This window comes from Wyeomyia smithii, chromosome 1, assembly GCF_029784165.1.
Source record: "Wyeomyia smithii strain HCP4-BCI-WySm-NY-G18 chromosome 1, ASM2978416v1, whole genome shotgun sequence".
Classification (NCBI taxonomy): domain Eukaryota; kingdom Metazoa; phylum Arthropoda; class Insecta; order Diptera; family Culicidae; genus Wyeomyia; species Wyeomyia smithii.
In genome coordinates this window covers 1,202,198-1,227,333 of record NC_073694.1, presented here as the reverse complement: position 1 = coordinate 1,227,333, position 25,136 = coordinate 1,202,198, and the positions used below count along the sequence as shown (strand labels likewise).

Below are 25,136 nucleotides of genomic sequence, written 5' to 3'. Positions count from 1 at the left end.
ATGTTTAATTGGCCATTTTCCAGTAGTTTGTACAAATCGGAACTACTAAAAGTTCCTCCATCACTCTGTTTTCCGTATCCTCCCACTTCTATCACCAAAAATTTCGCATTGGCATCTGTTACTGCTTGTAGAACTATTGAATGGAAACCTTTGTAGTTATAACATAATGATCCAGTTCCTTTGGGCAACAACTGCCGCATCTACAACGGCTGAAACTAAACTGTTTTGATTGTTTGCGTAGTTTTCAACCAGGTGAGTGAATTTTCAAATAATTAATTACATATTTGAATCTTTTACCCACCAACTTACAGTAAAAATGGCTACAAAATGCGCGCTGGAATCGATTTCTGCTTGTGGTAAGCATCTGCCTAAATCTGATGAAAGTTATTATAACGTCCAACAGTTGGATTCTAAAATACTGACCGAAATATTCCCGAAACTTGCAAACGATGCCCATTTTGCCAACTATTCGTTAAAGTGGTTGATTGAACAGCGTTCTAGAGTTCAATTAAAAGATACTGACTCTGTATGCGCGAAACATAGATACAGTTTCGGGGAAAACTGGATGCCTTTGAAAAGGTGCTACCATCTGGAGCATGTGCAAAATTCGGTACCAGCGAAGAAAATAAAAATAAAAGGACTACGACAAGCTTCATTAGATCAGTTCAAATTTATACATAAGGTTGATCCTAGTTTTCCCCTTTTTGCAACACTTTGTCGGCATCATGGATCAACACGAATTTCCGAAGTAATCGAAGTAGCGAACGAAAACAATGATCCTGATTATTCTACCTGCGAAACCAAATCTCAGTTTGAACAATTGAATGCTGTGTTAAATTTACTGAACGTTCCGAATATTCGGACAACTGTTGATTGCCCTGTGGAAGAAATTACGAATATGTTTTTAGATGCCAAACGACAAAAATATATACTTGCCAAAACAAGATTGAAGGAGCTTTTTACATCAATTGCACCTGGACAGGAAGATAAAAAATAAAGATTCGTTTCTTCTCTAATAAAGGCGAAAACCTTGCCAGGAAGAATGAGCTTCAGATTTTTCACAAAATTTATGAATCGGAAGAATCTAATCGTGGAAAAACAAGAATATTATCACTAATCGATGCAGAACGCTTTTCGCGTCGAGAAATTGTAGAGAATATTGGTTGTTCTCAATCAAGAATTACAAAAGCACGAACTTTTGGATTGGAAAATACTTCATGTAGTACACCTACCAAAAGTGGTTCACGGAGAAGCTTGGACGTTGATAAATGCAAACATTTTCTAACATGGTTGTACGAAAGTGGCTCGTTGGGCGATTTGGCGTATGGAACAACAATAGTGCGTTATAGTTCAGGGGCAAAATCCTACACACCTAAACCGATGCTCACGGGACTGAAAAGTCATGCAATTACCAACTATCTTGAATATTGCTTCCAATCAAAAATTGAAACTTTGAGTCGCACCAGCTTGTTCAAAGTTTTGAATCTTTTGAAACCATCTCAAAGACACTGTCTTGCCGGCCTTGATAATCACTTGGTAGCTGGAACTGAGGGCTTAGAAGTTCTAAATCAATTGTGTGTTAAGAAGTCGAAAAAAGATAAGGACATTTCACTGGATATTAAAACCGTTCAAAGATACCTGAAAAGTTGCTTTGTAACAAATTGCAATCAAAGCTCTAAAATTACAAGCCACTGTACAACACTCGGTTTGTCAGATCCAAAAAATGACCATTTTTCAGGAACCTGCGACCATGACCATACCGAAATATGTGGCTCTTGCGCAAAGATATTCCAATTGTTCCAAACAATATGGGCTGAAATAAGCAACGAAGAAGACCCCAATACACAGTCAGAAATGTTATATGATTACGATCATTCGAAAAAGGCTGTATTGAAATGGCAACAACACACACTCAAACACGCTCAGCAAAACCAAGCCAAACTAGATGCATTTTCTGCTATTCAAAGCGATCACAGCAAAGCTGTATGGATTCGAGATTGGGGGCAAAAAATATTGCCGATGAAATACCGTGAGGAGCAATCATCGTATTTTGGAAAAAAAGGGATGAGTATCCATTTCGATGTATTCATTTTCGTCGATGCGGAAATGGAAAAACTCAGCAAGGCAGTTTTTGTAACAGCTCTTGATAATTGCAAACAAAACGCTGTTGAAACATTGGCATTAGTTCCCGGAGTTTTGACAAAATTTCGAAATCTTTACCCTCAAATTCATTCATTATATCTTCGAATGGACAATGCAGGTTGTTATTCAGGTAAACCATTCCAGGTGGTGTTCGTGCTTTTTTCATATTTTTATCAGTTCTCTTATCTATTAGCCAAGGGGATTGCAGAATCAATCTATCAGCTATGTGAAAAATCTAGAATGACTTTGTTGAGAATAGATCACAATGAACCTCAACCTCTGTTTGTTCAACAGAGGATGCGATTTACGATTTTGCCTCGAGTTTGATTGCATCGTATGACATAAATGTTGAGCAGAATATTTTTTTAGAATCTGCAAACGATACGACCATTACGACAGACGAGTTTCGTGAATATTTCAAAAAAGGATGGGCAGTTGGCACAAGAGAATGCATTCGCTTTGATCCTCACTTTAAACAGTTTATGCTAGAACTGTTTTCCTTGGGTGAGAAAACAGGAAAAAAAGCGTTAGTCACCTTTTCGACCGCTAGGTGCGCCACTTCTGATTTTGTTCTACACGACATGCGAAATAGAGTAACTTTTGACAATAATATTACCCTAATGGGTACACTGAAAAAAATGCTCATTTTATTGTGAAGTGGACTCGGCCGAATATTTTATAATAGTAAACTTCGTCAATGTATGAGGCAATCCGTGGGTGGTGTTCCACGGTTTGTACGTTTGTTGACCTCCGACAATATTTTGAGTTGTAAAATAGCGACTTCCGGTGACTGGAAAACTGCCGAAAATGACCAGATACCACCTAATATGGGTATTTTTTTTTTAACCGGAATGACGCACAGAGGCCAGAAATTGTCGCCAAATGCCAGTTTGAAACCCAAGATGGCGACTTCCGGTTTCTGAAAAACAGCGGCGAATGACCAAATATGGGTATTTCCGCGATTGTTATGGTGCACTGAAGCCACAAATCGATGTCAGACAACATTTTGAGTTGTAAAATGGCGACTTTTGGTGACTGGAAAACTGCCGAAAATGACCCAAAAACAATCAAATATGGGTGTTTCTTTAACCAGAATGATGCTCAGAGGCCAGAAATTGTCTCCAAATGCCGTTTTGAAATCCAATATGGCGACTTCCGGTTCCTAAACAACAGTGGCAAAAGACCAAATAACACTCATTATGGGTATTTCCGGGATTGTTATGATGCACTAAAGCTACAAATCGACCTCAGACAACATTATGAATTGTAAAATGATGACTTCCGGTGAATGGGAAACTGCCGATTAAACGATGATTGCATCATATTCGTTTCGTTTCCATCACTGCTTGGGATTAGTTTACATTTACACGTCGTGGCCTGATTATTTGAATATTTCTTCTTCGTGCCTCGATAAGCTACATCTATTATATTATCAATATTTAACTCCCGGAATGGCGTTAGTTTTACACACAAACAATATACGCACGAAATCTACAACATATTTTTTTCTGTGAAAGTATGAAATTGAGTCAACTAAATCTAAAATTGAGTAAACTCAGTTTCGTGTGTGAGAATGTCACACGCTCACAGAAATTCAACAACAATGCACAGTGGTACAGTAAGGCAATGTAGGCGGATATGAGTTTTTCGATGCGATTTTGTGGTTTTAGAGTAAAATTTTTTTTCTAAGAACTTGTTTCTTATATTTAGTCTATTTTTTATGTGCAAATGAAAATTAGGGTGTTCCTGAAATAGACTAAATAAAAAAACTAACTTTTTTATTTGCAGAAATAAATGTATACATTCATCGGCACAGTTGTTGATCAACTAATTTTAAGCAACTTTCGGTGTTTCTTCACAATATTTATACAATATTTGTTCTTTCAAATGATACCAAAATATATTAATAATGTTTGCCCTAAATGGAGACATTAATATTTTAAAAGGGCCTATTTTTAAAATAGAAATAGTGAAAACTCTTCATCTGTACAATATATCGACAATGTTTTTTCGTCAAAATTGGCGTATTTTTGATTAAAGTTACCGAAGAATTTGAATTGAAAAAATAGAGCGAAAAGACTGTTTTTGGAAACCAAAATTAATGTCTACAAAAAAGTTACTTAGAATTAGTTGATCTACAAGTTTGCCAAAGAATGTTTACAATTATTTATGCAAATAAAAACAAGCTAGTTTGTTTTAATTTCGTTGATTTTAGGACCACCCTAATTTTCATTTGCACATAAATAGAGGACTATGTATAAAAAACAGCTTTTTACAAAAACTATGGCTTTAAACCGCAAACCAAAATCGCAACGAAAAGCTTATGTCCGCCTAAAATGCCTTACTGTACCACTGTGCAATGAGTTTAGATACCTTTTTCACCACAAGAGGGGGTGTTCCCTGTCTGTCTTCACGGAAATATATGGAAAATTCGAGAGTGAACTATATTGTTATTTTAAGATATTTGTAAAATCGCTATTCGCCCGATTCTCTACGTTGTATAGGCAAAATAAGCTTGAGCTTATTTACGTAAGTGAAGATGAAGTATTGATGAATGTACAAGAACATCATGAATATAAGTTAGTAATAATAAATTCACCAATTCTAGAACATTAATTTTTATAACGTTATTCATTTGCAGATACAAGATCAACAGGAAAAAAATGCGTTCTTGGGAACTGCATTGAGTGCAATAACTAATGAGCTCGATGAATGGTCAGATGACGATAAATCAAAATAAAAATTAGGATGATGAAATACAGAGTTTATTTGGTTTTAAACTACATCAATTTTTTTGGAAATTTTATTCTTTAAAGAAAGCAAAAAGTATTGCGTGACTTTGTTGGCATTCGTTTATTCTCTTGTTGGCTCCAAAAAAACCTTTCGTTTTATCGTGTTACTTCGAGAGTGAGCCGAAAGTAATTACATATTTTACGATGTGAGCAGTTTTTGAACACCAGATTTTTGAGAGCCTGTTTACCCCACTTACCCCTTTTTCTAAAAACCTCAAATTTCGAAATAACATTGCATAAACAAACATAACCTGAAAATTACAGCCCAATTGAAGAACACTGACACAAAACGGAGTAACGATTCTCGCACAATGGGTACAAAATAATGGTCAAAAACATGTTATAGAAAAATTGGATTCTCTCACGCATCTTTATAACGGCGCATTTTCTTTATGTATCAAATGAAAGCTCTTGAGTTGCACTACAAAACGTATTATTTGGATTTAAATCCTAGATGTGTTGGTGAGAGAAAAAGAGCTCTGAAAATCACCATTTTTTTTAGTAAAATGCGAATTTCTCAGCATGTATTCTCGACAGCAACTTCCAATAGCCTTCTATTTGTTCCTTTTATAGAGTAAAACAAACATGCCAATTTTCATGAAAATCGGTTCAGCTAACTCAAAGTTATAGCAATTTTACGTTTTTAGCAGTTTTTTGACATTAATTTTGGCGGCTTTTTTTACCCCACTTACCCCTTTCCTAAAAATCTGAGAATATGCAAAACATTACTCTACTATATAGATGAACAAACCCTGAAACTTTCAGCTAAATCGGAGAACCTCGATACAACCTCCCTTGTAAAGGTGGTTGCGGTTCTCGCGAACTGGCTCTTAAGTATTTATGATAAATATTAGTAAATAATGAGTATGTGTGTCCAATCACAAATGGTGACTTCTCAACACTGTTAGAAATTTGTAATTTTCATTATTAGGATTTGTTTGCTTTCGCAATTAGGACTTATCGTTCGTAGGGATTTAAACCCACTTGTCATAAAAAGGGAAGTAAACTTACAACTAACTTAATTGGTAACTTTTTGGCTATAAAGAGAGCTTATCGTAGCAATTGAGGATTGCAACGATTTTTGTCGAAAATTGTTAATAATTTTATTTGACATAGCTTCTAATGGTTCAACACCAGTAAGTCTATGTAATTCGAGTGTACTAAACCAAGGAGGACACTTCAAAATCATTTCCAGAATTTTATTCTGAATCCTTTGGAGCGTTTTCTTCCTTGTTGAACAGCAACTTGACCAGATCGGTACAGCATAAAGCATTGCTGGTCTAAAAATTTGTTTGTAGATCAAAAGTTTGTTCTTTAAACAAAGTTTAGAATTCCTGTTAATGAGAGGATATAAACATCTCGTATATTTGATGCACTTGGCTTGTATACTCTCAATGTGCTCTTTGAAAATAAGCTTTTTATCATAAATTAGTCCCAAGTACTTAACCTTGTCAGACCAACTTAAAATAACCCCATTCATCTTGACAACGTGATTATTGTTTGGCTTGAGGAAAAAAGCCCTAGGCTTATGCGGAAAAATGATCATTTGAGTTTTAGAAGCATTGGGAGAGATTTTCCACTTTTGCAAGTAGGAAGAAAAAATATCTAAACTTTTCTGCAATCGACTGCATATGACACGAAGACTTTTTCCTTTTACGGAAATGCTTGTGTCATCGCAGAACAATGACTTTGTGCATCCTGGAGGCAAATCAGGAAGATCTGAAGTGAATATGTTGTACAGGACTGGACCCAAGACTGAACCTTGAGGTACACCTGCTCTGACAGGAAATCTATCAGATTTTGAATTCTGATAGACAACCTGCAGAGTTCGATCAGTAAAATAATTTTTTAAAATTTTGATTAGGAAAATTGGAAAATTTCTATTCTATTCTATTATTCTATATATTCTATTCTTTTTCTATGTCTAAAAGAGCAGCTCCAGTGGAATAACCTTCAGATTTGTTAGCTCGTATCATATTAGTAACTCGGAGCAATTGATGAGTTGCGGAATGCCTATGGCGAAATCCAAACTGTTCATTTGCAAAAATTGAATTTTCGTTGATGTGTGACATCATTCTGTTAAGAATAATTCTCTCAAACAGTTTGCTTATTGAAGAAAGCAAACTGATTGGTCGATAACTTGAAACTTCAGCTGGGTTCTTATCCGGTTTTAAAATTGGAGTAATTTTTGCATTTTTCCATAATTTGGGAAAATATGCAATTTTGAAGCAGCAATTGAAAATTTTCACTAAAAATTCCATTGTGCTCTCAGGGAGATGTTTGATTAGTATATTAAAGATTCCATCGTCAACAGGTGCTTTCATATTTTTGAAATTTTTAATAATTGATTTAATCTCATTCAAGTTAGTTTCAATTATTTCTGCAGGTAAAAATTCTGGGAAGAAATTAAATCAAATTGACGTGTGACTTCATTTTCAATTGGACTCACAAAATTCAAATTTGAGTTATGAACACTTTCAATCTGCTGAGCAAGTCTTTGAGCCTTTTGTTCATTGGATACAAGAAAACGTTCACCATCTTTTAAAACTGGAATAGGCTTTGAAGGTTTCTTAAGAATCTTCGACAGCTTCCAAAATGGTTTTGAATATGGCTTCAATTTTTCAACTTTAGTCTCAAAATTTTGATTTCTCAGAAGAGTAAATCTATGTTCAATCTCTTTCTGTAAATCTTTATAAATAGTTTTAAAAACAGGGTCACGAGAACGTTGATATTGACGTCTGCGGACATTTTTCAAACGAATTAGAAGTTGAAGATTTTCGTCAATTATTGATGAATCAAATTTCACTTGAGCCTTTGGAACAGAATAATTCCTGGCATCAACAATTGCACATTTTAATGCTTCCAAAGCGGAATCAATATTCACTTCGTTTTGCAAATCAAGCTCATTATAGAAATTTCTCTCAATATGAGTTTTGTATCTTTCCCAATTAGCCTTGATATAATTAAAAACAGAGCTCATAGGGTTTAAAACTGATTCATGGGATAAAGAAAAAGTTATTGGAAGATGGTCAGAATCAAAGTCAGCATGTGTGATCAAATCACTACATACATGACTTTGATCTGTTAGCACCAAATCAATTGTTGAAGGGTTTCTTACAGAAGAAAAGCATGTAGGACTATTCGGAGACAAAATAGAATAGTATCATGAAGAACAATCATTGAATAAAATTTTGCCATTGGAATTACTTTGAGAATTATTCCATGAACGATGTTTAGCGTTGAAATCGCCGATTATGAAAAATTTCGAACGATTTCTGGTGAGTTTTTGTAAATCACCTTTAAAATAATTTTTGAGCTCGCGTGTGCATTGAAATGGTAAATATGCTGCGGCAATAAATAAAATCCCAAGTTTAGTTTGAACTTCAATTCCCAAAGTTTCAATAACTTTCGTCTCAAGATGGGGAAGAGCACGATGTTTGATTCGGCGATGAATAACAATTGCAACTCCACCGCCGGAACCCTGAATCCTATCATATCTATGAACCACGTAATTGGGATCATATTTTAATTTTATGTTAGGTTTCAAAAATGTTTCAGTAATAATTGCAATATGCACATTATTTACTGTTAAAAAATTAAAAAGCTCATTCTCATTGGCCTTCAATGAGTGAGCATTCCAATTTAATATTTTAATTGTTTTATTTAAAATCATTGCTAAATTTTAAATTAGAAACATTTTTAATAGTAAAATTTGTGCCTATTTGAATGGCTTCAAACATTGATTTTGCCTGCAACATGGCGTTCATAAGATCGAACATTGCCTGTTGCAAAAAAGAAAGTTTACCTGCCGTAATAGGCCCCAGGCAGTTGACATTAGAAAAAATATTTTCGGCAGCAATATTAGCTGGAGTAATAGGTGTACAATTATTTTCTAGCGTGTTTTGCTTACCCATATTAACGGTCATTTTCGAACTACCAACACTAGGCGGTATAATGTTCGAACTACCTGTAACCTGTATGCAAAGGAGTAGGTAAACTATGCGTCACTGGTACGCTTGGAGAATTTTGTTTCGAAGTTGGTTTTAATTGAGAAATTGAATTTTGTTTACCTTGCCTTGCCTTAACAATTGCTAAACGGGCTAAACGTTTGATCGTTGGTGAGACCTTTCAAGACAACCTTGAACGGCTTGGCGTTCTTGGTGTCATATGTAAAAAATTTGTACATCTTGTCAGTTAAATACTGAACAAGACGATCACGACCCTTTACTGAGTCGGCTAATAAGCGACATTCACCTCTACGGCCAATTTGATAGGTAACTTTAACGTCAGAAACAAACGTTGAAAGTTCCTTTTTGAATATATTAAATTCAGAAGAAATAGTTACCACAATAGGTGGAACTTTCTCCTTTTTTAAAGATTTTAAATTTTGTATAGTTTCATTATTGGTAACTTCCATTTCACCAGCTTCATGCTCAAGCAAAATATCAAAAGGATTGTCACTACAGACACTCGAAGTGTCAGAAAGAGATGCCTCTCTTTTCCTCCCTGCAGCGATGCGAGGTTTCTTTTTCCGTCCAGCCATTTCAGGTGATACGAAAAAAGTTAAAACAAATGTTAAATTCAAAGTAGGTTGTCTTGAGAAAGACTGATGGGAAATAACTTTCAGGTAGTCTTTAAAAGACACACTGACAAAACACAAACTTTGAAGCTATAGGCAGTCAAAGACCAGTCCACAAGCAACCGAAAAAACGTCTGATCTGTAGGACAGTTCAAGACGCACTCGTATGCCGAACCGTTTTTAACAACTGTTGAAGGCCAAAAGGGAGGACACATCAACTACTGAACATTCAACAGGCTCTACACCCTATGTTTAAATAAAATAGATAATAAATCTGACGGTGACTGTAAATAATTTTCTTTGAGATACGAATTCTAGAATAATTCGAGTGTCTACGCAACCCAAAATATAGTTGAGTCGCGTCCAAAAAGGTTATTAGGTAGTTAACTGTTTGAAAACCTGCGAGAACTGCGTTACAAATGTAGCAATTGAGAGAATCTTTTGACAGAAATTTTGGTTTCACTCCGTACAAATGATAGATTGTGATCAACTGAGATTTATAAAAGTAACATTCTCTTCATGTGCGTCAAAAAAGTTGTTTACACCTCTGGCGAGTTTATCAGCAGCCTTTGAAACTCTTGAATTAACCAACCAACGCCGGAGAGGATCTTGTTTGTCAAATTCATCCCGTCGTGGCGGTTTTTTGCCGTTACTGCACGGGTGCATACAGGATTGTATCGCATGCAGTCACGAGACAAGCATGCCACGACCGGTTGAATCTTGTTTGGTTTGCCCAACTGATTCCTCAGCTCGGTCTTTGGTTTCATCACACACACATACAAACTAGCGTACCTTTTCACATCTTATTACGATGTTCTTTTTTTTGTAAGATTCATTCCTTCATTCATTTTCGACCCTCCGCCTCATTCCAAATCGGATCGTGGATGACGTGTTTTGGTGAATGTGTCCGGATTTCCACTTAAGGGGAAAATTGCGTGAATTCTCTTGCATAGCAATAGCGGACGTTAAAAAAGCGGTGACGGGTTGTGGGTAGTGCAGCAGCCGTAGGACTGTTGGCGACACATCAATGGAATGGACGTGAATGAATGAACCCTCAGTGGCAAAGCGCGGAAAGCCGGCTGAGTCGAACGAACTTGTTAGGTCATGAATGAGTAATCGGTTGTTTTGGAGGAATGTGCTCTGGTTTCGAATTTCAGTACAAATCAATTCTTTGTTATGATTGAAGTTTCACTTTTACTTCCACCACGTGTTAGTATTTTGTTTGAAAGACTGGAAGTTATGATGAATTCTCAATTTTCTCGAAGCTCCGTGAGACGACGACAATCGATGGCTAATAACTGCCTGAGTCACCTTTTCTCCCCCGGCAACTGGAATCTGCGATGTGATTCATAGAAAAAAGTATACAAGGCCTGGTGTGTGGGTAGTTCAATTAGTATTATGCTCTGTCGTAGACCGCCGGAAGTGCATTGTTATCTGCTGTAGTTCACGTAATCTTTATGTTCCGAGAAATTCAATCAATCATATAAAAATGTGCTAACTTTATTACCCACTCTGCTGAACGAATTTATACAAACAAACTTTCTTTGGAGGTGTGATTCATAATTCTTTTCGCATCACGAAAAGAACATAAGACACCTGTAGGACATGTACGCCATTACCAGCTGAGTTACCGCATAACTCAGTAGGCGTGCTGGCTGGGGAACCGGGAAACACCCGTAGACGATGCTGTGGATGATACGGCTAATCGATGCCCACCGGATGAGTCTGGTAGCAATTGCCGGTTCTGGTCCGGTTAGGAGATACAGGAATGCTAACAGGAAGAACGGCAGCAGGTTTTCCAGGTCGTTTCGGTGGGCTCTGCCAAAAAAAGGTTATTTATTGATGGCATTTTTGTGACAAAAAAGGAAACAAACCTGCGCACTCGTTCCACGTGGGGATCGAATTGACGTTTCCATTTTGCGTTCATAAACGTTGCATCTTCACGGCTCACATAAACCTGTGAAATAGAAACTTTATCGATTACAATGGTCCATAAAAGCGGAAAAAAGTTGGGTTCGTCGCTTCTACGTTTGCTTACGAGGCAAATCGTCTAAGTCTCTGAAAAAATTATCTTCGCTACACGCTGCTTTATTTTAACTCTAATCTGATTAGGATCTACTCAGTTTGGTATTCTTATGCAAAATGTCAAAAAGTGAGTAATCGAGTACTGGACAATTGAGTAACATTAACCCAAATTTTCATAATTACCATGTTTACTCAGTTTTGAGTTATTATCCATGATGTTTACTCACCCTGAGTATATGTATATGTCAAAAGTTTTCAACAGCAATATTATCGGTTTCCGAAGAACAATTGGTGTCGCTTTTTATTCGTTGGCTAGCAGTAAGTATCTGTTCTGTCATCAAATCAATAATTTCTTAATCAATTAATAATTTCAGTCCAACATCAGTATTGCAGAGGATTTGAAAACACCTAAAAGATCTCTTCAAAATGAACAACCGCATGTTGTATGTTCTACGATGCCGTTTAAAGCCGGACTTTTATTCGTGATAACAAACGGAAACATTTGTATAGATGTACAGTGCTCAACAATCGATGCAATTTAAATCCTTCGCAGTATTAGGTGACGAATGATGACGGATTATCTGGCACAGAAATGTAAGTCACAGTTCACGGGCAACTGTCAACCGGTTGGGTGCCGCATTCAATGAAGACACGGAAATGATTTAGTAAATTTTCTAATGTTTCGATGAAAAATAAATCTGTGTTTTTGATTGTCCTGAATTTATTTTATTTATTGGGTCAGATTTACAAAAACCAGAAATCAATAAATTTCCGTATTTAGGCAAACTGGGTAACTTGTACTCATTTTCGTTAATTTCTGGTTTGCATGAACAGAGTAGATTCTACTCAGTTTTTGACGTATGACGCCCTTACTCAGAAGTGAGTAACCGTGAAAGTACCCTAATTAGGGTACCTCCACTTTTTTCAAAAGTGGGTGATATCTAACTCACTTGAGAGTAACAAAAAATGAGCGTGTAGGGGCACCAAAGTTCACAGGAATGGTAAAAAAGCAGCAATCTACCTTTTTTTCTAATTTGAGCTCCCATCCCCCCATATAAGGGAATTTCGAAGCAGTAGTTCCGACCAAGCGGTGTGGCATTAACTAGGAAATGTACCAGGAAGAGTGTTTGGGTATCACTCTGGTTCTGGACCAGGGCCGGATTTACGTACTAGGGGGCCCGGGACAGATTTTTCGTGGGGCCCTCTTTTTTTAAATTTAGAGGTAAGAAAACTTAAAATTTGACGTGATGAGCAAAAAAAGGTCTCCACTCTGTCTCCACGTCTAGCCCAGGACTAGGGGGTCCCTCTAGTCGGAAGACCCGGGGCATTTGCCCCTCCTCAAACCCGAGTCTGTTCTGGACATATTCAAATTTGATGGTATTTGTCCATTTTTGCCCGAAAACCAAAAGTCAGCATCTTGGAATTCAGAAAGGCATCTGGGATAAATTTCGGGCCTCTGGATATCATCCTTGTTATCAATTATTATCTTAAAAAAATACATCTTTCCGCATTTTGGTGGTTGCTTTCCTAATTTTTTAATCGATTACTGAAATATTAAAGGAAATCCGTTGATAACTGACTGAGTTATAATCATAGGAAATTGGACAATTTTCGTGACGCTTACGATGTTCTCGTTTGTTTTATGTGCATCCCTATTCCAGTATTTTGCCGTAAGACGTGTTCTAGGTCAAAATTCCAAATTAGGATAAGCCAGAATAAAAAACCATCTCAAGTTAAGAAGACAAAATTTGATTTCAAATTAAGCTCAGATATCATTTAAAGAACATTGGCCGGGTTCAGGATGATATCTGTCGCTTTTGTAATACGGAACGCGAGACATCGGAACATCTGCTTTGCAGTTGTGGTGCATTATTTAACCGCAAATCAAGGCTTTTTGGCAGTGGCTTCTTACAGCCCAAAGAGATTTGGTCTTTGAATCCTGGAAAGGTGATTGGCTTATATTACAAAAGTTCACATCAATGGACAACGTAATCCTAATTCCCTAACAAAAAAAAAGCTCAGAATGACGAGAAGCGCTTCCAAAAGCAAGAAATGGAAGAACAAATTTCTGGACTGAGCTCAGAGTGGCTAGAGGATCACATCAGACAAAAAAAGATCACGAAAACATTTTTCTCCAAATCAAGTTTAGCACGGTGAAACCCCATTTCTCAATGCTAGAGAAATAAAAAAGAGTTGAATTCATATTAAGCACAGAATAGCGAAAAGATCTTACCTTGTGCTCAGAACCACGTCTAAAGGCCAGCAAAGGCCAAAGAGCAAATGATTCCGAATTGAACTCAGAATTCTTAATGCAGTTAAAAGCCGAAAAAAATGATCCCGAATAGAAAACACTGCAATAAACTAGAAACTCGCTCCTGAAGGCCTGAAAACGTATAAAATCATTCCCAAGTTTGAGAAGAATATAATCCCTGATTAAACTTAGAATGGCGAAAGAGTGCCTTTGAATGGCAGAAAAGGTAAAAAAGAGCAAAAAACTCTTAACAAATGTTACACGCAAAACTTTTCCTTATTACTTTAGAAGCAATAGCGCAAAATTACTTTTTAGGTAACAAATCCATTACTAAAAAAGCAATAAAATTTTTCCCCAGTCAAGTAACAACACATACTGTCATATATTTAGCACGTGTTATGAGAGTACGACTATCTAATAATGGTCGTTTCAACCACATGCAACGTTTTTTTCTGCCGAAAAATGCTCCCTTTCCACCTCAAGTCAAAAAAAATCACACACCGTCGCATAAATTGCACATGTTACAAGTTTTTTCAATCTCCAATTCATCCTGTGGGCGTGTATTAGTTCGCTCGTTGTATGCATACGGAGTAGCGAAAAAATATGACAAGAGCTGCCAAGCAACATTTTCCCCGTCATAGAGTATGCAAACGTTGATGATTTCAAAGACTTGAAATGCGCCTTAAAATGACATCACGATCTGTAAACTGCGTCAGAGAAAAATAAAAACATTCGCTTTCTTGTAAGCTATTTACAGCACATAACCATTGGTTCATGGAAACTCATTTGCACCTGTTTGAATATACAAAACTCGTGCCCATCCAGAACAATATTCGCAACTTCGGCAACTCTGTTCAGACAGTATAACGTATTTTCATTTCAAGTAAACACTGGGGGACGAAACGAAAGTGTTTCTAATTGGACATTTGAGGTTGACGGTTGAGATTCTGATTATGTGTGGATGAAGGGAGACAAAAATGAACCAGATCGTTGCATCAATACAAATGCAGCGAGTGAAGTCTTGCCAACACATGCATTGCGGTGCTTGGCTGTATGTTCTCCTGCAGAAACACATACAAGCGTCTGGCCGTCATAATTCTTATTACTTTTTGTTTGTTACTTTTTGTGTATAATGCACAGTCATAAGACACAAAAAGTAATAAAAAATTTCCCAAAAGTAATAAAATATTCCCCGTTTGCGTTGGGTGTAGAATAGGTGGAAAGCGAGTCCAAAGTGACTTAGAATAGCACCTTTGAAAGCCAGAGAAAAAACAGAAATTCTATCTCGTGCTGGAAAAATGGTGCGTTGAAAGACCAGCAAGGGCCAATAAAGTTAATGATTCCGAGTTGAACTCAGAATGGGGAAAACACTTCCAAATGCTAGAAAGAAATTGACAACGTCTCTTAAACAATAAACGGGACCTCAAAGAGACCTTAGAAAGGAGGAAAATAGAAATAGAAAATACAGGAATACAATAAAATGTTATATTCACCACAGAATATAACATTTTATTGTATTCATATATTTTATATCATTTTTCTTTCTGTATTTTTTCATTCCATTTAACTCTTATTTATCCCGCATAGTTTCAATTATTTATTTACTAGCTGCCTCGGGAAACTTCGTCCCTTGATATTTAGCTTTTATACATCAACTCGATTCTAGAAATACCCATGATATTTGGTCATTTTTAGCTGATTTCCAGAAATAAGTAGTCATCCACTTGGATTTCAAAATGGTGTAAATTTCTCAATATTGGGTGGTATCCAGTTGTTTTTGGCAGTTCTCCAGAAAACCAGAAGCCTCCACCTTGGACTTCAAAATAACGTGTGGAGTCGATTTCTAGCCCTTCCGGAACATTTCTGGTTCTGGTTCCGGAAATACCCATGTTGGGTTGTAATATCGGTCATTATGGGCTGTTTTCCAAAAACCGGAGGTTGCCATATTAGAATTCAAAATGATATCTGAGGTCTATTTTTGGTTTCAGTGCATGCATCATCACGTTCACGGAAATACCGATATTGAGTTTTGTATTCGCGTCGAGTACCTTAGAGTGCTTTCTGGATCTCGCCAAGGGGACTTTCATGGCTGGCATCAAGTCGCCCCCTCCTGTTTCAGTGACTCCGCGGAGCAGTCGACTGATGGTTTCAACCAAAGGAAGAAGAAGAAGACGATGGACAGCCAAAATTCATCTACTACAGCAACATTCGCCGGTATGAAATATGAACGAAAGTAGGCCTTGCCCTCCGCCTTGCCCTCCGCCTTGTCGAACCCAGTATCAAATCGGCTGCTGCAAAATAACCAGTTGGCACTGCTGCCGGTTGAAAAAGGTAACAACGAGCACATCCCTAAGAAAGAGCAAGTCCTCCCGCTCAGGGCTGCAAAGTATACAGATTTTTCTGTATTATACAGATTTTTTGATCCCGATACAGAAATGATACAGAATACAGAATTTTGATTTTTAATACAGATTTGTACAGAATTTCAGCAATCTATCCGATTGATTTAAGTTTCGGTTTGAATTTGTGATGTTTCACAAAGTGTTCGAACTAAAGAACTGGTAGCTCTACCTCACAAACAATTCATCCGAACAGATCCGAGCATCAGTTTTCAGTTTCTCAAATGCGTTTAGCACATAAACGCCAAATTGTCCAACGACCAATTTTTGTTTTTCACGCTTCTCGATCCGGATTGGCAAGTTGCGATCTCTCGAACATACCTGAGGCTGTCAAAAGTTGAAAACAAACTGAAAACAGTTGATTGATCGCAACTGTCTGGTGGATAGCCTTGTTCAAAGTATGCGGATCATCGTTGCGGATAATTTTGTGTGAGAGAAAAAGAGAGTAATATTTTTGTTTCTCGGTTTTCACAAGCAGTCTGTGTCTGACTGTTCCAAATGGGAATTTGTATAAGTGCGAGCAGGCTTTAAAATCTGATTGTATTTATATTGTATTTGCGTTGACGCAACCAACGCTCTTCTTATGCCCTGTTATTACTTCTAGACTGTGCGTCCGGCATTTAACTAAGCTTGAAATTGCTTTTTTTTTACTTCTGGACATTCGACATTTGGCTAAGTGGGAAAATTTGGAACAAAAATACCTGATTCAATTGCTTTCATAGAAACAAAACACGGTTATAGACCTAAGTTCTCATTCAGGAATTTTACCCAATCTTTTTACGATTTCAGGCGAGGGTTAAGGTCGGATTACAAGCCCAGCTACCCCAAACTTTTGTAGGCACATGAAAAAAATACAGAAAAATACAGATTTTTTTGTGGGTACATACAGATTCTTCAAAATAAAAACCGGCAACTCTGCTCCGCCATTCACCCCGTCCTGCTAAAGCTCCAGGCGGAGCTTTCTAAATTATCACTTAGAGTTTTCCACAAAAAATGTGGCACTAAAATCCTGTGATCCAACATGGAAGAGTACAAAAGTGTGAACGACCTACACGCAACGCATCAGGTGCCCTACTACACACACGACAACCCATCTACGAAGCCTCTAAAAGTGGAACTGTGAGGTTTTTTCGATGAATCTCCGAGCCTAAACCGTCAAGCATGACCACAATCGAGATGAGCTGTTATTAGTACATCTCACTAAGAGAAGCACAACTATCAGTGCACTGCGTAACATCAAGCATCTGTTCCAGACCATCATCCAGTGTGAACCGTATCGTCCTCAACATCGTCACATAACCCAGTGTACCATCTGTTTGTGGTTCGGCCATGGTACGCGATACTGCAAAATGGTACTGCGCTGTGACAAGTGTGCTGAGGAGCATCTCTTATCGGCCTCCCTTCAATTTGCTGATAGGGGAGAATTGTACAAAACGCACCAGTTAAGCATTTACGCAATTTACAGTGCTTCTAATGTTTTTTAAGCACCGTTGAACGTGTAGGATGCTCGAAGGATCTTTATAATTTATGTTTAGGACTAAATTTCATTCTAAAATACTCGATATCAATGTTATTTTTGATAAAAAGTACCATTGCTTCAAAACCTACCATTGGGCAAAATGCCCAAAATCGTTGCCAATACGCACCACAACAAAAGGGTAGAACGAATCAAAACAAATGGGTAAAATGCACCCAATCATAAACAACAACCTTCAAATAAACATTAAGTCTGTTTATGTAAACAATTTTAGGACAAATCGAAGCAAACAGCATTTTTTATGCTAATAGAGACAAAGCAATCCACGCAACCACAGAACTTCAACCATATTTTCCTGAACATCATTATTCCCTAATAAAGATAGTTGGATCAAAATCCAATTCATAATTAATTTTCTCTGGTGACGAGTCAATTTAAAGTGTAAGAATTCATTGGCAATCAAAGATAATGAATCATTATTCGTTATTGAGTTGTACCAAGAGTTAATCCATGTGAGAGTAAAGGCCCGACTACTCAACGCCTTCCTGACGAAAATTGTCAGTACCTTCTTAAAACCTCCCAATGTGCCTTCTAGCTACTGCCTACTTCCACTCGTCTACTCAGAAAGGCACAATCGCACTTTCTTGAGCTCCGCTGTGTGCACACTTTCTTGTTGGCGTGCTTCCTAAATTATGTTTATTCATGTTTATTGGAGGAAAAATCAAAACAACAAACAATATCGCACGCTTAGCCTGGGGGCTAATAGCGGTCTCGATCAACTAGATTAGTTGAGAGAATTCGTTATCAATATTGCTTTCGGCACATTTTGCATGTGTAAGATAAGTACAACGATACACCGTGCCCCAATGCTGAGTCGAGAAAATTTCCAGCTCGAAAAGATCCTAGACTCGATCGGTAATCGAACCCGACGTCACAACCATGCGGGAGGGCTAGCCGACCGACATCGCTAACCACAGAGCCACGGGGACCATTCCAAAATTATACAACATACTTCTTAAAACACCAGCAGGCGGAAAATGATACAACACGGCGTTGCTATCGCCTTCGCCAATTGAAAGCAGAGCAAGGCCGTGTGAAAGCACGTCGCGTTTGCACGGAAGGCAATCAAGTGCGCAGTAGAAGACGGCGGGCAACCATCCAGGCAAGCAAAGCATCCCAACGGAAGCCACGATTACGCTTTCTAATTCGTATGGAGAAGGTGTCATTACGCCGTGTGTCTACTCGGACCTTAAGTGTCTGAATTGAACTTATAGTTTCATCAATTTTTTTTTTTTCAATTTTAGCAAGATGTCTATGATTACGATCAAATTTCAAAACTAAACAAGTATCGAGAGTTATGTCATATCAAAATCAATTTATTCCATGAAAAAAAAAACAATATTTTATTTCTTAGCGAAGTAACATTTCATATTTCAGTAACATGTACTGTGTTTCAAGGTAACCTGATAGAACCAAGAATAGCAACGGAGGCATCTATTCCATCCATTGCCATTTCCAGATGAACTGAACAAATCTCCACAAGTGGAACAAAAAATATCATTAACAGCATCAGCTGTTTGTTTTACCAGAAAGTGCTCAAACTACAAACTACGGGTATTGGAGTTGCTCCAGCCGATGGGATGGCACATAAACAAGGAGTTCTCGGGGGCTCCAATTTAGAAGTATTTGTTCATTCTGGCTCGAGCAAACACAAAACACAGATGAAATTCCCGCTATCTGATGCTTTTGTTCTTTGCGAACACTCTGACGGATTTGTTTTGAACCTAAAAATACAAATTTGATTATGATTTATTTTTCATTTTTTTTTTGTATTAAACATACTGTGCTAAAGCCAGTTTCTTTTATATTACAAATTTTCTCCTAGGAATAATTATATTCCGTATACATCTTTCGTAGGAGCTGATTGAACGAGTCGACCGCTTTTTTATTACACCCTTTAATGCGAGCTAGCGATGTATTTTCCGCCTTTCGTAGGCTGAGACCCGAATGCCTTCCAAGGAAAGGGTGAAAGTATGTGCAATGTGGTGTTTCTCGGCCTTTTGGTATGTTCTTCTTCGGATGTCTATGTGTTAGTCCAAATCCACAATTTGACATATGAACGATGTGAATCACAAAATCCTTTTCCTGGTTTTCGGTAAATACGGTTTTAAACCGGTCCATCTGACAGAGTTCCAGTCTCCCAATTTCGTTTTGTTTGTCCAAATAGCGGAGCAACGTTCTTCTAGGTATAGCATGCAGCTTAGCTGAAGCAGGGATTGATGCACCCAATTTGACTGCATTAATATCCGCTCTTAAGCTTGTTTTTGTCCACGACTGCCACGTAGTCTTCCGCACGTATCTCATTTTCAATTTTAATTAACTTCTTCTCAAACGAAAATAAATATATCACTGAGAAAAACAAAACCAACAGCTAGATGAAAAGAATGGGCAGTACTCGTATCGATACTGATGGTCTCGATACTTTCGTTTGCAGCATCGATATTCGTTACGAGAGACTACCCAACAAACAATTTTGTTGATTTGCAGCTTAGTAAGCGCCTATTTAGTGAATTTCGGTGAACTATAGCCTAACAAGCCGATATCTAACAAAATTTATTTGTTGGGATGCCGTCAACCACCTCATATATTTAATCTAGGAAATAGAAAATTTTATTTCCATGAAAAATATTTCGGTTATATACGATATTTGTTGATATATATTGATCACATTGACATCACATCGACGGAAATGTGATGTCAAGAAGTTTTGATATAGATAGAGAGGTGCCAAAAATGTAACGATATTTATCGTAATATTGAATATTGGAAATATTTCAATTTATACCATCAGTGTCCTGCCCCTAGTATTAAATACTATTTTGCTGCATTTACTCAGTTTTCATGCTATTGTTTTGTACATTATTTACATCTTGAAATGAATATGCACATGAATGCGCATTATTCCGTGTTGAGTTCGTTTTGGCTTTGAATGTTGGTCACGCAATATTGAACATGTCGAATCTCACATCGCGTGGCATTGCACCAGGAACGAGAGCTGCTTTGTTATTTTTTACTAAAATTTGAAAAAAGTGCAAACCGAGTACCAATAGTATAACAAGTATCGAAACTCCATCAGTCGATACTTGGAATCGCTCATCCCTACCAGAGCAAGCTTTTTGGTTTCTGACATTTGCGTTTCTCGATTGTTTTTGTGTCTCGACTATATGACGAAGAGGGCGGAGGCATGAAAATTGAATATATTTTATATTGTATTTTATATTGGTTTATGTCATATTAGGGACCGGTTCATTAATTTGAGTTTAAGTTTTTGATAAACTTGTAATACAATAATTGTATCGTATTCTGACATGGAGATTTACGCGCAATATTGTTTCAAATATCAGATGTGTAGAATTATGAATGCGCCTTTTTGAGTAAGTTGTCAAGCAATCGTTACAGCGCATCATAGTGCATTCTACCCCATTTTTAATTTTGACTAGTTTTAGGTAAATTTTATAAAAAATTAGTGAAATAGATTGAAACATTTATAGTTTTATAAACTCCATAATTGTTAGAGTTAGAGGAACCTCAGTTTCATTATATATTGCAGGTCAGTTAGTGGTAAAAGCTTAAATAAAAATCATGAATAATTACAGGTTAGGCAGTGCCCCACACGTTTCTACAATTTTTCCAGTATTTTAGTCATTATGGTGTACTTTTTCATATGAGAACTTTAGGAGAGCGGGGTTTATATGAAATAAACGAATAAATTCACCTTCTAAAGCCACATTTGTAAGTATGTTAGGGTTTCAATAGCATGGGCCATTTTACCCAACTGGTGCGTTTTGTACAGTTCTCCCCTACCTAGCCTTAATGCGCGAACTGTGGCCAAAATCATTATACCACCACGACTCTCCGAAGCGTGCATTCGCAAGGTAGCGTCAACAGGCAACCATAACGGACGTCATCGAAAGCCTCCCACCGATCCGGACCAGGCATTTGGTCCCCGTGCTGGAAACGCTTCCGCTCCCGAAAGGCAGTCATCTGAATCGCAGCACCCCTGCTGCGATGCTTCGCCACCGCTGCTGCTTAACCAAACCGAGGAACCACCCCAACCCCCGGATGTGGTCTCGATCAACTAGATTAGATCAGAGAATTCGAAAACCACAACAATGGACAATAGGACCTTCGTTATTGCGAATTGGATCGCTTGTTCTCTAAGGAACAAACACATTGAGCTTCTCGATTTCCTTGGCGAGAAGGAGGTCGATATTGCCGTCATTATGGAGACTCAGGTGGTACGACTAGACAGGCAGCGTCATCTGCTGCCGAGTTTTCAGCTTAAGACTATCGAAACCATCGGGGTTGAAGTCGGAACCGGCGCTCGGCCCAATCATCATCATCGCAGCGTACTGTTTCAAGCAATCCACCACCTGTGACGGTACCGCTGCTCTACTACGAAACAATCTGGCCAAGCTAACTCGACGGCGTAAAAATACATAACTGCGGGCGACCTGAACGCTCGGCACGAGGTGTGGAGCAACTGAAGATTAAACCGGAATGGCATCATGCTGCCGGAAGACCTTGTGATCGGACACTACAACATCTTGGCACCAGAGTATCCTACCTGAATGTAAACTCTGTCCTGGACATCTGTCATCATGTCCAATATGGCCATCTCCGAGGTTCCAGTGATGTTCGAGGAGTTATCGTTGTGCTGACCTTGGGTGCCAATGTAGAGACGGTGGCCAATCATCCTAGGCGAGACTACCATCGTATTGTTGACGAAAACACCAATATCGACGATCCCTTGAAAACTCCAGCGCCCAGGCATTGGACACCCTCCAGCAATCTCAAGTGAGTACCGCTCTCCACTGAACACATTATAAGTACCAACGAACTGGTGACCGATCCAGAAAGACCTCGAGCAAACGGCTGACCAAGGTTATCCAGGAACGAAGCCAAGATCTGAGAAAACAAATCCTTCTTGGTCCCTAGCCCAAAATTTTGAAAAAGAGACCCATACCCATCCCTCCGTTTGTTTCGTCTTGGAGGGTAAATTACTCATAGCATCTGTTGAAAAGGCGAACTCGCTGAGACAGCAGTTCGTGTCATCACATCTCACAATTTGGGGTGAAACATCGTCAGCCCTTTTGAGCTGGCTGTTTTTGAGGGAGTTATCATGGTCGACAATTCGAACAGTTTGGTTTCAGAGGAAGCAAGAGTAACGACGAATGAGCATCCGATGAGATTGGTGTCCTCTCTGAGGAACAATTTGGGTTCCGTAAAGACAGGCTTTCGACAATGTCGACAATGTATTTGATTAGGACCATCCAAAACTATCTCTCGGACAGAGCTTTACGGGTTTCCTTGCACAATGTGTGCTCAGAGTAACTCAACATTGATGCTGGAGTGCCCCAAGGTAGTATCTTCAGACCACTCCTGTACAACATCTAGACCTCGGACAGCCATCAAAACTTGTACTGGAGGTGACGGCTAACACAATCCGAAACCGCCCGATTGATTGTAAATCATGTGCTTGTGCTACCAGAGAAAGTTCTTTCGCATCGGAACGAATTCGCAAAACAAAAGACTGGTATTCGCTTAACCTAAAGAATCACAACCACAATAGACCCAGCTATTTCAAAACAGAAGGAATGGAGTGGCGAAACAAAAGTGAATTTACTCTGTGCAGTAAGCTGATATTATATATGACAACTCAGAAATAGCGAAAAGTTTGAGATTCTCCAGATGGTGTTTAGTAGAGATACTTAAAGAAACAGAAATAACCGCTAATTTGGCAACTGGGTTTGTCATGTCCGAGGTGCCAGATCTCTTCCAAAAGCGCAATGTTGACTAACTTTTTATAAAATCCAAGAGAATGATAAAGGGCATTGCAAAAACCTAGTAGGTTAATTTTATGTTTATGTTTAGTTTTATACACTTTCACCACAGTTGATCATTATTTTGCTAACCATACAAAAAGTTTGTGAACCACCGGTTAAAAATCACTGTGACAATGCAATTTTGGAACGCACCTGATTGCAATGTGGTGTTACCTTTTTTGTTCGCATATCTCTCCCTCTGAGTATTGCTACTAGCATTGGGCGATACGACGGAGAGTATCGATACTTCAGTATCGATACCCGAAGAACCAAAAGTATCGAGACACTCAAAATATCGGTCAAAAAGTATCGATACGAGAAGTATCGATACTATAGCTGAGATAATTTTTTTAATTTTTGATAAATAAAAAAAAACGGGAAAAGCGGGAAAAAGCCGAGAATTTTAAATCACCGGGAAAAAAATACGGGAAAACCGGGAAATTAGGCTTCATGCCGGGAAAATCATCCTCCTTCATGTCTGCCGCTTTATTTGTTCAACAGTTTCTGAGGAAATGTCAACATGAGACCCTGTTTTTTTATGTTTACCTAACTGGCATGATTCTGCCGGCTAGGGGAAAGCTGGTTGTTGGTTTCAGTTAAAGTCGACAGCGGCTTCGCAGCAAGATCTGCGTCAAATAAAATCAGGCTTGATCAGGTGGATAAATTAACTGTTCCGTAACATATATTGTCAGATTTTAAAGAAGTCAAAAAGTTATCAGCGTCGCGGGAGGCGTATTGAAACTTCTTGTGAATAGTGTTCGACATCGCATCGGGGAGAATCCGGTCAAAAGTCAAATAGGACGGAAACTTCGAGTCTCGATTTTATTTCGAACCGGACCGGAACGGAGCTATCCGGTTTGTACATCCCGATTTTTTGGTATGATTTTAACCACAAGCAGCAAAAAGCAGCAAAAAAAATTTTTCATTCTGTGTTGGACCTTTTGACTGATTGATTTTGTTGGGGAAAGACGCCACCTTGAAGAGCTATTTGTTAAAGATTTCTCAGATTTTTTCTATATCAAAAACAAACAGTAGCTAAATTATTTTTTTTTCAAATTGTTTATTCAGAGTGTCAGTTGAATTTATTTTACGGACCATGAGAAAATTTCTTATACATTACATTGACCCCAGCTCGAAAATTTTAAAGTCCCAGGATCGAAGTTTTTCGAAAAAAAAAAATTGTTTTGAAATAACAGATCTCAACGTTTCATGCATTTTGCAAAATGCATCTTGACAGTTTCATGTGCATTTTTTTCATTGGTCACTCTGAGGCTCTTCTTCCCAAAGTCCGCTTGAAGTTTTGCCTGAGGACATTTTTCTAGAAGACAAAAACTCTATGCCCCAACTCTTGAATTTATCCCACGCATTTCATTGGCATCCTGATACAGAAGCACTGCAAGCTCGAGAGAAGGTTGACAGAGAAAGATGCAGAAGAAAGCAAAAAAGCGCGAGAAGGCAAAGATTGTCAACGATTTGGAGATAAAGAGGGCGAAAATTGTGCAGCAGATCACCATGAAGGTACTTGCTAAAGTCGACAAACAGCTAAACACGATGAACACACCAAATTTTCATTGCTGGAAACCAGC

General features: G+C 38.0%; 1 protein-coding gene and 1 long non-coding RNA gene across 2 annotated transcripts in view; both read right to left on the bottom strand.

Annotated features, from left to right (window-relative positions):
• Positions 1–10,644: 10,644 nt before the first annotated feature.
• The window catches only part of LOC129718868 (microsomal glutathione S-transferase 1-like), a 48,966-nt gene continuing 34,474 nt past the window's right edge, over positions 10,645–25,136 (bottom strand). The window contains exons 3-4 of the mRNA XM_055670048.1: positions 11,388–11,470; positions 10,645–11,331 (exon numbers count right to left, since the gene is read on the bottom strand). Of these exons, the coding sequence (XP_055526023.1) occupies positions 11,088–11,331; positions 11,388–11,470 (327 nt within the window). The 3' untranslated portion in view covers positions 10,645–11,087. The remainder of the gene's footprint in view (positions 11,332–11,387; positions 11,471–25,136) is intronic.
• Positions 19,021–20,122, bottom strand: LOC129718872 (uncharacterized). Its single transcript, XR_008727071.1, has 2 exons — positions 19,508–20,122; positions 19,021–19,449 (listed from the first exon to the last, which is right to left on the bottom strand). It is a non-coding gene; the product is annotated as an uncharacterized LOC129718872 (long non-coding RNA).